This window comes from Oncorhynchus tshawytscha, linkage group LG11 (genome assembly GCF_018296145.1).
Source record: "Oncorhynchus tshawytscha isolate Ot180627B linkage group LG11, Otsh_v2.0, whole genome shotgun sequence".
NCBI classification, from domain to species: domain Eukaryota; kingdom Metazoa; phylum Chordata; class Actinopteri; order Salmoniformes; family Salmonidae; genus Oncorhynchus; species Oncorhynchus tshawytscha.
The window spans coordinates 26,427,694-26,441,070 of record NC_056439.1 but is presented as its reverse complement, the minus strand read 5'-3'; the positions used below and the strand labels follow the sequence as shown (position 1 = coordinate 26,441,070).

Sequence of the window (13,377 nt, the reverse complement as noted above, 5' to 3'; positions counted from 1 at the left end):
GAAATAGAAAACATAGAACACAAAACATAGAATGCCCACCCCAACTCACTCACAAAATAGAGACATTAAAAGGATCTCTAAGGTCAGGGCGTGACACTCTATCTATTATCAGTTCTTTTGTTGCTCATATTTTAGATGTTTTTCTTCATACCTCTATTTATCGATGATAGCTGATTAAGAATACATTCTCCTTTACAATAACCTCGTGTATATATTCAACTGCTCAAGTGTGAAGTTGATCTTGGCTTAGTCAAGAGAAGTAGGGAAATAGACAACTAAACTTCCCTGGGTAGTGGAGCCTACTGCTGTTTTAGCCTGGACAGCACCGGTATCATTGGTCACACTGAGAGTCTAAACCTCAGCGTCAGCGTTGCCTTATGCTTTATCCCTAATAAGGCTGCATTGCGTAAATCTGAACATGACATATTCAGACATACTGGGAGAAAATGTAGTTGTCGCGTTTGGTCTTGAAACATATGCATTTCTATCCTATATTGTGATGTATGGGTGATGTCCAGATTCATTGGAGTACAGTACAAGTTATCTTAAAAACTGCATGTTCAATCATATGCTATCAAGGGAGGTTTTTCAGTCCCAGGGTCCCGAGCTTGGTGAAGAGCTTGAAGGGCACTTTGGTGTTGAACGCTGAGTTGTAGTCGATGAACAGCATTCTCACATAGGTATTCCTCTTGTCCAGGTGGGAGAAGGCAGTGTGGAGTGCAATTGAGATTGCGTTGTCTGTAGATCTGTTTGGGCGGTATGTCAGTTGGAGAGGGTTTAGGGTATCTGGCATGATGGAGGTGATGTGTGCCATGACCAGCCTTTTAAAGCACTTCATGATTACAGATGTTAGTGCTAAATGGCGGTAGTAGCAATCCAGGTAATCAGGTTTATAGAATACACTGGGTATTTATGTTTTCAATACTGAAAGCAGCCCAATTAGATACACACCATACTTAATGTTCTGCGTCTTACTTCCAACACATGTATACATATTAGAGGGCAAGATGGCGTAGCAGTCGGACGTCTTGTCGTGTCGTGTCCCTTGTATATATCGTATATATCGTTTTTTTAACATATTTTTCTTCGCATATCTTTTAAAACATTTTGCTAAACCTCAACTTCTAAATACTCTCCTGCAACCCGCCTCACCCAATGAAGCTATTTTTTCTAAAGTATTTATATTTACTTCGGATCTGGATCACCTCAACTGAAGCTAGCCAGCTAACTACCAGCTATCAGTCAGCAAACCATTGCTAACGGTCTTCAGCTAACCGGTCATCAGCTAACCTTTAGCTCGGAAATCAAATCAAATCAAATCAAATTTTATTTGTCACATACACATGGTTAGCAGATGTTAATGCGAGTGTAGCGAAATGCTTGTGCTTCTAGTTCCGACAATGCAGTAATAACGAACAAGTAATCTAACTAACAATTCCAAAAAAACTACTCTCGCCAACTACTCTCGAAAGCTCTCGCCAGTTCGAACAACGCGACTCTAACCAGAGCATAATGGACCTATAATTTTTTTTATCCCCGGATTCCCACCGGATTCCCACCGCAAACGGAACATTTTCAGCTGGATCTTCACAACTAGCTAACTAGCTAACCGCAACCCCGGATGATTACTCCTGGCTAGCGTTTCCACCCACTTAGCTTGAAGCTAGCCCGGCCAGAGCTCCTGTGCTACCACCGAAGCATACTCCTGGGCTACAATATCCGGACCCACGACCGGTCTATCGATGTCACCGCATGAAGAGGCATAAACAGACTCACCCCATCGCGACGCCCCCCAAAGTCTAACTTTCTAGCCCTTGCTATCTCCTTGCTTGCTAATTCGGCCTGCTAACTGCTAGCTTGTTTAGCCCCGGTCCGCTAACTGCTACCTTGTTTAGCCCCGGCCTACTAACTGTTAGCTTGTTAGCACAGGCCTGCTAACCGTCTGAATCGCCACGTCCCAAACACTCACTGGACCCATATTTACTTTCAATCTCTTTTCGATTTTTAATTTGTTTATACCTTCCGGTAACCTGCCTCACCCAATGTGATACGGAATCGCTATTATTTTTAATTTTTAGAACACACTCAAGAACCTCCAGAAGCTAACCAGCTAACTAGCTACAAGCTATTTAGTCATTGTTAGCCACTGCTAGCGGCTTTTACCTTTTGCACAGCCAGCCAGTTCTTTAAAAAAAAAACTGGATAATACTCACCAGTCCAGCTTCCCTGCCCCATCCACTGCTGCCCCCTGGACACCGATCACTTGGCTACATAGTTGATGCATGCTGGACTGTCCATTAATCACGGTACTCCATTCTGCTTGTTTGTGTTTTATCTGTCGGCCCCAACCGCACTCAGGCTCTGTGTGTAGTTAATCCGACCCTCCCTGCCTAGTCAACGCCATTTTACCTGCTGTTGTTGTGCTAGCTGATTAGCTGTTGTTGTCTCACCTACTGTTTTAGCTGCTGTTTTAGCTAGCTCTCCCAATTCAACACCTGTGATTACTGTATGCCTCGCTGTATGTCTCTCTCAAATGTCAATATGCCTTGTATACTGTTGTTCAGGTTAGTTATCATTGTTTTAGTTTACAATGGAGCCCCTAGTTCCACTCTTCATACCCCTGATACATCCTTTGTCTCACCTCCCACACATGCGGTGACCTCACCCATTACAACCAGCATGTCCAGTGATACAACCTCTCTCATCATCACCCAGTGCCTGGGCTTACCTCCGCGGGACGCTGGCACCCCACCATACCCCTGTCTGCGCATTATGCCCTGAATATATTCTACCATGCCCAGAAATCTGCTCCTTTTATTCTCTGTCCCCAACGCTCTAGGTGACCAGTTTTGATAGCCTTTAGCCGCACCCTCATTCTACTCCTCCTCTGTTCTGCGGGTGATGTGGAGGTAAACCCAGGCCCTGCATGTCCCCAGGCACCCTCATTTGTTGACTTCTGTGATCGAAAAAGCCTTGGTTTCATGCATGTCAACATCAGAAGCCTCCTCCCTAAGTTTGTTTTACACACTCTGCTAACCCTGATGTCCTTGCCGTGTCTGAATCCTGGCTCAGGAAGGCCACCAAAAATTCTGAGATTTCCATACCCAACTATAACATCTTCCGTCAAGATAGAACTGCCAAAGGGGGAGGAGTTGCAGTTTACTGCAGAGATAGCCTGCAAAGTAATGTCATACTTTCCAGGTCCATACCCAAACAGTTCGAACTACTAATTTAGAAAATTACTCTCTCCAGAAATAAGTCTCTCACTGTTGCCGCCTGCTACCGACCCCCCTCAGCTCCCAGCTGTGCCCTGGACACCATTTGTGAATTGATCACCCCCCATCTAGCTTCAGAGTTTGTTCTGTTAGGTGACCTAAACTGGGATATGCTTAACACCCCGGCAGTCCTACAATCTAAGCTAGATGCCCTCAATCTCACACAAATCATCAAGGAACCCACCAGGTACAACCCTAAATCTGTAAACAAGGGCACCCTCATAGACGTCATCCTGACCAACTGGCCCTCCAAATACACCTCCGCTGTCTTCAACCAGGATCTCAGCGATCACTGCCTCATTGCCTGTATCCGCTACGGAGCCGCAGTCAAACGACCAGCCCTCATCACTGTCAAACGCTCCCCAAAACACTTCTGTGAGCAGGCCTTTCTAATCGACCTGGCCCGGGTATCCTGGAAGGACATTGACCTCATCCCGTCAGTTGAGGATGCCTGGTCATTCTTTAAAAGTAACTTCCTCACCATTTTAGATAAGCATGCTCCGTTCAAAAAATGCAGAACTAAGAACAGATATAGCCCTTGGTTCACTCCAGACCTGACTGCCCTCGACCAGCACAAAAATATCCTGTGGCGGACTGCAATAGCATCGAATAGTCCCCGCGATATACAACTGTTCAGGGAAGACAGGAACCAATACACGCAGTCAGTCAGGAAAGCTAAGGCCAGCTTCTTCAGGCAGAAGTTTGCTTCCTGTAGCTCCAACTCCAAAAAGTTCTGGGACACTGTGAAGTCCATGGAGAACAAGAGCACCTCCTCCCAGCTGCCCACTGCACTGAGGCTAGGTAACACGGTCACCACCGATAAATCCATGATTATCGAAAACTTCAAAATGCATTTCTCAACAGCTGGCCATGCCTTCCGCCTGGCTACCCCAACCTCGGCCAACAGCTCCGCCCCCCCTGCAGCTACTCGCCCAAGCCTCTCCAGGCTCTATTTTACCCAAATCTAGATAGCAGATGTTCTGAAAGAGTTGCAAAACCTGGACCCGTACAAATCAGCTGGGCTTGACAATCTGGACCCTCTATTTCTGAAACTATCCGCCGCCATTGTCGCAACCCCTATTACCAGCCTGTTCAACCTCTCTTTCATATCGTCTGAGATCCCCAAGGATTGGAAAGCTGCCGCAGTCATCCCCCTCTTCAAAGGGGGAGACACCCTGGACCCAAACTGTTACAGACCTATATCCATCCTGCCCTGCCTATCTAAGGTCTTCGAAAGCCAAGTCAACAAACAGGTCACTGACCATCTCGAATCCCACCGTACCTTCTCCGCTGTGCAATCTGGTTTCCGAGCCGGTCACGGGTGCACCTCAGCCACGCTCAAGGTACTAAACGATATCATAACCGCCATCGATAAAAGACAGTACTGTGCAGCCGTCTTCATCGACCTTGCCAAGGCTTTCGACTCTGTCAATCACCATATTCTTATCGGCAGACTCAGTAGCCTCGGTTTTTCGGATGACTGCCTTGCCTGGTTCACCAATTACTTTGCAGACAGAGTTCAGTGTGTCAAATCGGAGGGCATGCTGTCCGGTCCTCTGGCAGTCTCTATGGGGGTGCCACAGGGTTCAATCCTCGGGCCGACTCTTTTCTCTGTATATATCAATGATGTTGCTCTTGCTGCGGGCGATTCCCTGATCCACCTCTACGCAGACGACCATTCTATATACTTCTGGCCCGTCCTTGGACACTGTGCTATCTAACCTCCAAACGAGCTTCAATGCCATACAACACTCCTTCCGTGGCCTCCAACTGCTCTTAAACGCTAGTTAAACCAAATGCATGCTTTTCAACCGTTCGCTGCCTGCACCCGCACGCCTGACCAGCATCACCACCCTGGATGGTTCCGACCTTGAATATGTGGACATCTATAAGTACCTAGGTGTCTGGCTAGACTGTAAACTCTCCTTCCAGACTCATATCAAACATCTCCAATCGAAAATCAAATCAAGAGTCGGCTTTCTATTCCACAACAAAGCCTCCTTCACTCACACCGCCAAACTTACCCTAGTAAAACTGACTATCCTACCGATCCTCGACGACGTCATCTACAAAATTGCTTCCAACACTACTCAGCAAACTGGATGCAGTTTATCACAGTGCCATCCGTTTTGTCACTAAAGCACCTTATACCACCCACCACTGCGACCTGTATGCTCTAGCCGGCTGGCCCTCGCTACATATTCGTCGCCAGACCCACTGGCTCCAGGTCATCTACAAGTCCATGCTAGGTAAAGCTCCGCCTTATCTCAGTTCACTGGTCACGATGGCAACACCCATCCGTAGCACGCGCTCCAGCAGGTGTATCTCACTGATCATCCCTAAAGCCAACACCTCATTTGGCCGCCTTTCGTTCCAGTTCTCTGCTGCCTGTGACTGGAACGAATTGCAAAAATCGCTGAAGTTGGAGACTTTTAATTGTTTACTCCATGTGTAACTCTGTGTTGTCTGTTCACACTGCTATGCTTTATCTTGGCCAGGTTGCAGTTGCAAATGAGAACTTGTTCTCAACTAGCCTACCTGGTTAAATAAAGGTGAAAAAAAAAGTGCATTGATGTGTATAAAGTAGTGCTCCTCTGCTGAAGATGTGCGGTTGACTCCGTCTCTCTCTGTATATGTGACAGCAGGGTAGATAGATCCATATTCAGGAGGGAGTCCTTATCACTACCACCTGACAGCATGGAGGAGAAGTGAGGAGGTGTTAACTAGGCAGGCATGGGTTGGTCTTGTATTTGTATATTCCCATCAAGAAGGCTACAAGTGCTGAGGCAATTTCATTCTAATCTACGATTCCCTCTTCTGAAATAGCTCTACTTCAGCAGAAGTGCAGAATTTAAAGGTTCTTTGGGGCGGCAGGGTAGCCTTGTGGTTAGAGTGTTGGACTAGTAACCGGAAGGTTGCAAGTTCAAACCCCCGAGCTGACATTCTGCCCCTGAACAGGCAGTTAACCCACTGTTCCTAGTCCGTCATTGAAAATAAGAATTTGTTCTTAACTGACTTACCTAGTTAAATAAAGGTAAAATTCAAATTTGTTACGGCTCTCGTTGGTGGTAGAAAGAGTAGACCAAGGCGCAGCGTGGAAAGTGTACATCTTCTTTATTTTAGATGAAAACCCCCAAAACAACAAAAGATCAATGAATGTAAAGTTCTGCAGGGCTAGACACCTACTGTGCAAAAAACAAGATCCCACAAACTCAGGTGGAAAACAGGCTGCCTAAGTATGATTCCCAATCAGAGACAACGATAGACAGCTGCCTCTGATTGGGAACCATACCCGGCCAACAAAGAAATAGAAAACTAGAATGCCCACCCAAATCACACCCTGACCTAACCAAATAGAGAAATAAACAGGCTCTCTAAGGTCAGGGCGTGACATCCTTAGGGAAATATGCAAATATTTGTACATTTCTACCTTATTGTATAACGCACATAAACATAGTGATTATATAATGGAGAAAATGGAGATAATATACTACTTTGTTTGGATACTTGCTACAGTACAGAATAAGGAGACAATGAGAGGTAGCAGGAGACTGTAGTTCTCTAACGTTAATGCTCTGCCTCTGACAGAGCAGGAGAAATAAGTCAGGGACTTAATAAGACCTGAGATCGGAGAGAAAACAAAACATAAAAGTCTTCCTGTAGGTGACTGTCTCCGCGGACGTTCGCTGAGTGTAGGAGGAAATGCCAAAACACTAGTATTTTAAGCTTGGCCACACACACACAACAAACCACCAGACACTTTGAACAGTCTTTGTAGTAGAGGAAGTTATGCATTCCTGTAAGAATGTGCTAAGTATGGGGTTGTATGGTGTGAGCATTGACTGTGATACATTAATGTTGTTGATATTATGGGCTAATCCAACATTTGCTATGCAGCCATCTTTCATCCACCACTCAGTAAATAAAAAAACATGCCCTGATAGTAATTATTACAAAGCAAGTGTTCCTTATGGATGTGCCCTATGCCCGGACAGTGGGTACCCAACCCTTCAGATATACTGACTCTGACTCTCACACACCTGGCCAGTTCAGCAGTGCAGAAGTGCTGGGGCGGACCACGACTGCTGCCTGCCTTGCACGCCACAAGCACACATCTAGCCATCTGGACAGTGGAAAACCCTGAACACCACCCCACCCTGTCCTGCCTATCTCCTCAGTGCCCCCCCACCCTCCATCCGTCTATCCGGCCCTCCCTCCCTCCCCACCATACATCCTCCTGCCACTGGTGACCTTTAAGTTTCATCTGAAGAGGTCGGCACAATCATCAGTCATTCGCTCTCAAGTACATTGCATAACCCATGCTGTGTATGGCACACACAGGGGGCGGCCGTTTATAGTGGCAATTAAATGCAGTCAAGACACGTTAGGCCTATGGTTTTGTCTTTCCACCAGTTGAGGGCTTAGTGTGGCATGGTACTGTCCTCTTTACTGTATGTAGCATGTGTTGAAAGACAAAGACAACACAGGTTATTCCATTGGTGCCAAGATGTCAAAGGGCTTGACTGTGGTTGGTTCTGGGTTCATTTTGTTCACCATTTGTCTGTTTAAGCAGATGAACTGCACATTGAACTGTGTGGAATCGCTATGTAGCCTACCAGTTAAAATAACCAACCCTATACCCTGCCTGTTTCTCTCTTTGTTAGCATTCCATCGACGCTGTCAGTGCAGGAGTCAGTCCGATGGGAGACACGTCTTACAACTCCAGTCACTGGGATCTGGGCAGTGCTTTCTTCTTTGCTGGAACCGTGATCACAACGATAGGTACTCTCCATCACCAACCTACTAACTCATTACTTGCTCCTCTTAACTGAGTAGAATAAAGCAATGTCACTTTAACGTGAACGTTTATGAGGTAACCTACGGGTGCCGTGACTCGCTAATTCAAGTGCAGTTCTGTCAGCATTACACTACTGTAATGTGATGTGTGCTATTTATCATGAGCTTGCTGGGAAATGGATAAAACAAACGTCATTCACAGGATGTACTTTATGCTAATGTCTGTGTGTGTGTGTGTCTTCACAGTACATGATTTACTGATGATAATAGCATCCTATCGGGAGGTGGGAATGAACAGTGCACCAGAGGGGCTTTTTAACATAACATATGAATACCATTTCATCTGTTTACACAATTTGGAGAGGGACACACATCCCACCGTGCTGGTTTAGATGAAGCCGTGCCTTAGTCATCCCTGCCCTGTTTTGTCTCTCCATTCACTGCAAGTTGTAATTCATGTCATGTTCTCTGAGCCCAACCTGATTATTTCCTCTCTTAGTGCTTATTTACCTCCGACCTCCAACTGCAGGAATATAACACAGGCTTTACATAACAAAACACCACTGTGACAGGTTACGGGAACATAGCACCCAGCACGGAGGGAGGGAAGATCTTCTGCATCCTGTACGCCATATTTGGCATCCCGCTGTTTGGGTTCCTCCTGGCTGGCATCGGAGACCAGCTAGGAACCATATTTGTCAAGAGCGTCTTGAGGGTGGAGAAGATATACAGGGTAAATTGGATTACTTGAGAACTTTGGGTTTTGTTATGTGCAGGGGATTTACTGGAACTGCATAAGCACATGATGCTTTCAGAGATAAGTTGGTTATAGTTAACTTTCAATACGTTTATTCAAATTAATTTAGACACACCATGTTTGATTACTTATTTTGTGAAGGAAGGAGTCTTTGAAAATGAATATTTGGGGCATGTTATATACAGATGTAGGATCTTAATTTGAAGATCAGTTTGCTACAACAGGAAAATAATCCTGGAGCAACAGGACATTTGAAAATATTATATTATAATAGACAGTTTTGTAGGGCTTGATACATTTTTCATACACCAATATGCTACCCACAGTGAAAACCAGGCATATTACCTCCAACCTATAAATCACCCCATTCACTGTGAACAGCACAGCAAATAGGGTGATTACAGCGTGATACAGTCATCCCTGTAAAAGCTATGTCTGTTATCCAGGTATTATACCAGGCTCAGTGAATGGTTTTGGACTCTTGTAGTGAGGGCAGAGGTGTTTGATGTAGTGTGGGAGCAGTGGAGGTAGAGGGCCAGGACCTGCTTGAGATTCTGTGAGCAGTCTGTATGTATCAAGCATCTCAGAGTAGGAGTGCTGAACCCTGTCCATGTAATCTTGTTTATTGGGATCTAAAAGCCAAAATGTAGAGCTAAGCCCCTCTTCAGACTACTGAAAGCCCCAGGGGACTTGAGTTTCTGTGACATAGGGGGAGTTTGGGAATTAGGATTTTCCTGCTGGATGAATGGAAGGGTGGTTTTGTATGGTTTTCTTTCTTGGTGCCTGGGGTGCTCTGGAGTGTTTTGGCTAATGGGTATTGATACATAAAGTAATTGATGAAACTGCATCTCTTCAAGCTGGAAATGTACTGTGTATAGCTAACTTTTTTTCAATTTTTTTTTGACAACTTTGTTTTTGTTGACTTACTGTCATCCTCTGACCATGTCTTGTTTGTACTGCAGCAAAAACACAAACAGATCAGCCAGACCAAAATCAGAGTCACCTCCACCATACTCTTCATCATAGCTGGGTGCATAGTGTTCGTTGGCATCCCGGCAGTCATTTTCAAACACATCGAGGGATGGACGACTCTGGATGCCATCTACTTTGTCATCATCACGCTATCAACGATTGGCATAGGGGACTATGTGGCAGGTATGATAGTGTTACGGTATAACAGGTTTATGTACTGTGACTCTAGTTATCTGAAATTATCCATTGGATTCTCCATCAAGGTTTTATTTGCGTGTGTTTTGTTGTGTCTGCATTACATTGATAATCCCTTGAATAATGATGCTAAAAGTAACTGTTGGTAATTATATCTCAGGAGGACTTATCTAGGGGAATATTATGGCAAGAATAATCCAAAATAATGCTGATATAACATAAAGTCTCTTCAAAACCCAATTACAAATGTTGTGTTTGTCAAACTGAACCTTTCTACCTCCCTTGTCATACTAGTCTGTAATGAAAATATTTTTTGGGTGGCAAATGTTTTATTGTTGACAATAACTTGGTGGTAACAGGCACATACATACATACACACACGCACGCACGCACGCACGCACACATGCATGCATACATACATGACATGTAACAACTCTTCCTCTGTTGTTCCAGGTGGGGATCGGAAGATCGAGTACATGAAGTGGTACAAGCCTCTGGTCTGGTTCTGGATCCTGGTGGGCCTGGCCTACTTCGCTGCTGTCCTGAGCATGATTGGAGACTGGCTCAGAGTGCTATCGAAAAAGACTAAAGAGGAGGTGGGTGCTGCTCATTAAATTACACTGCCTGTCATTACATTATCTAAAGCAGTGGAAACTAATAGGTCAGTCCTTACTAGACTCATCTCTTACCCTACCCACCTTTCTTCTGTGTCTGTTTTGCTATTATGCCTTGTTGATGCCCCTGTCTGGAGCCCTTGAGACACTCCCGACAGACAGCTAGCTGTGTGTGAGAAGTGGTTAGAGATGCAGTCATCAGTGTTCAGGCTGATGTGTTAATAGTGAGCTTTACTAAGCTATTTATCTGTACATACAGTATGGATGGATACTGTGGTATTGGCTTTCCATGGAAGGAGCTAGGCTTTTGTCTGAAGGGGAATTTGTAGAAGATCCTTTTGATGTAATGCACCCCTTCCACCCTCCTGTCTCTAATGACTCTCCATCTTTGTGTAATTGCAGGTGGGGGAGTTCAAGGTCCATGCGGCTGAGTGGAAGGCCAACGTGCGGGCCGAGTTCCGAGAGACGCGGAGGCGGCTGAGTGTGGAGATCCACGACAAGTTGCAGCGGGCCGCCACCATCCGCAGCATGGAGCGCAGGCAGCTGGGCCTGGAGCAGAGGGCCCACTCCCTGGACATGCTCTCCCTAGAGAGGAGGGCTGTGTTTGCCAGCCTGGACCAGGGCCGCTTCAAAACCTCCTCCCAGGAGAGCATCGACACCAAGCTGAACAACTTGAGGTCGAAAGGGGCAGGGGATCTTTGTTATGACCAGCGGAGAGGCAGCGAGCAGACACAGCAGGCCTCGTTAGAGGATAATCTCTTCAACCTCCGCTTCCGCTCCCTCACCAAGCTGGCCAAGAGACACAAGAACCGCGACCTGAAGAGGAACATTCCTGAGGACGTGCGGAGGGCCTGTGAGGAGATGGAGAGGAGGAAGGAGGAGGGGGGAGTGGAGAAGGAGGAAGAGGTGGAGGAGATGGAGGTGGAGGAGGAAGGGGGAGAGAGGAAAGAGGGCAATACCAGCTCAACACATTTAGAGTATGCAGACGAATGCTGAGGCCAAAGAAAGAGAGAACGATAGAATGTTGAAAGAAAGAGAGCTTGAGCCGCAGAAAAGTCCCTATTTTGATGTCTCAAATTGTGCCTGGTTGTTTTTTCTTTTCAGAGCACCCTACTTCCTATCCAACCCCACCCCACCCCAAACCGACAAAAAAGCAGACGCAATGTGGGATAGCTTCTCTTTTTTACCCAAGGCTTATGTGAGCAAGTAACCCAGTGAACTAGTGCAGAGCTTCCTAAACCCGGTCCTGGACCAAATCTACTTTTACTGATGAGGTTTTGATGGCCATTGGAACCAGTTCATTCTGCACATCATAGGAACGATTTATTAGTGTGACATTTTGTTACTTTATTCTGTCATTTAAGATTGATTATGAATTTCATGTATTTTATTAATTGTATTTTACACAGCATGTCTGTGTACAGTATCTATGTTATATCAATTTCTGCAATTCATTTTTTTTCACAGTAAAGGAGAATACAATTATATTTGTCCACCATACGCTACATGTATGTGTTAGTGTTTTTCCCTCACACAATCCGATCAAGTATTGCATTTACCTATACTGAGGCAGGAACTTTACCATATGGGTTGTAGCCACTTTACAGTTGACTAATGTTTTTGGTCGTTTGCTATGTTTTTGTCATTGATGTGCTTCCTAAAGCTTTACCTACTGGGCAAAAACGAGTTGAATTAATGATGTTTCCATGTAATTTCAACCCAAGAAAATCTACGTGATGTCATTGAATGAACGTGAAAAACTTGTTGGATTTGCAAAAGTCATCAACGAAAGGGAATTACATATTTTTTCACTCATCTTTGAACCTAAATCCAATGAAATGGTGACACTTGTTGTTGATTTCGAAACTAAACGCTGAACTGACGTCTGTGCCCAGTGGGTACTCAGTAATCAAAAACACTAATTATGTGAATGGTGGTAACAACCTTTACTCTATCAAATACAATTACATAATGGTTTTTGGTGTGAATGTGCTAGCCTCTCCATTATTTAATAAGGGAACACATGATTATTATATTTTTGGTAGTCTAGTTATGTTCCTCTACGGTGGAACATTGAATTCTGTCTTTGGTCCCTCTGGTCTTCTGCATAGTCAAAGAAGGAACAGATGCTGTCGGGACTCACTCATCATATCAACAACAACAATACATATTAGATAGACTGAAAAGCTTGTAGTCCTGATAATGAATAGTGTAAGTACTGGTTGTAACCTCTATTTCTTGAAATCTATCATAAAAATGGCTTACCATGATAATGACCTTTCTAAGCACCAGAATGGATTTTCCTTGCTCAGTCTTTTTTGTGCAAACATTATATCAGTGAGTGGCTTTCTGGGAATAAATATCACTAAGGAAAATTAAGCTGATGTTGTGAAATGGCTTCTTATCACTCGTGTCATGTGAGACTCCCAGAAGTATCTTAAAGTCCCCAACCGCCATTATTTCCAAACTTGTAATTAACAGACTTAAAGAGACCATAATTCGATTTTCTGCTGAAGGAAATGATCAGATTTGACCATAGCCTATGCCTGATGTAAGTATACTGCTGTGTGTGAGGACTTTTTAAAGACACACAGACATTCTGTGTTTAGGGGGTGTTCCTGAAACACATTATTAATTGCAGTCTATAATCACTCGCATGCTGTACTGCATGTGAAAGATGCTGCAGAACAACATCTGCAAACCGAAAGGAGGGTCAAGTGAGGAACCAGAGAGAAAAAGTAGAGAAGATGGTTTGAAATTAATTCGC

At 44.8% G+C, this 13,377-nt stretch overlaps 1 protein-coding gene across 1 annotated transcript in view; it reads left to right on the top strand.

Annotated features, from left to right (window-relative positions):
* Positions 1-12,970, top strand: part of LOC112261612 (potassium channel subfamily K member 10) — a 39,814-nt gene extending 26,844 nt beyond the window's left edge. Inside the window, exons 3-7 of the mRNA XM_024437070.2 lie at positions 7,940-8,057; positions 8,645-8,805; positions 9,792-9,984; positions 10,450-10,592; positions 11,013-12,970. Coding sequence (XP_024292838.1) covers positions 7,940-8,057; positions 8,645-8,805; positions 9,792-9,984; positions 10,450-10,592; positions 11,013-11,606 — 1,209 coding nt within the window. The 3' untranslated portion in view covers positions 11,607-12,970. The remainder of the gene's footprint in view (positions 1-7,939; positions 8,058-8,644; positions 8,806-9,791; positions 9,985-10,449; positions 10,593-11,012) is intronic.
* Positions 12,971-13,377: the final 407 nt, after the last annotated feature.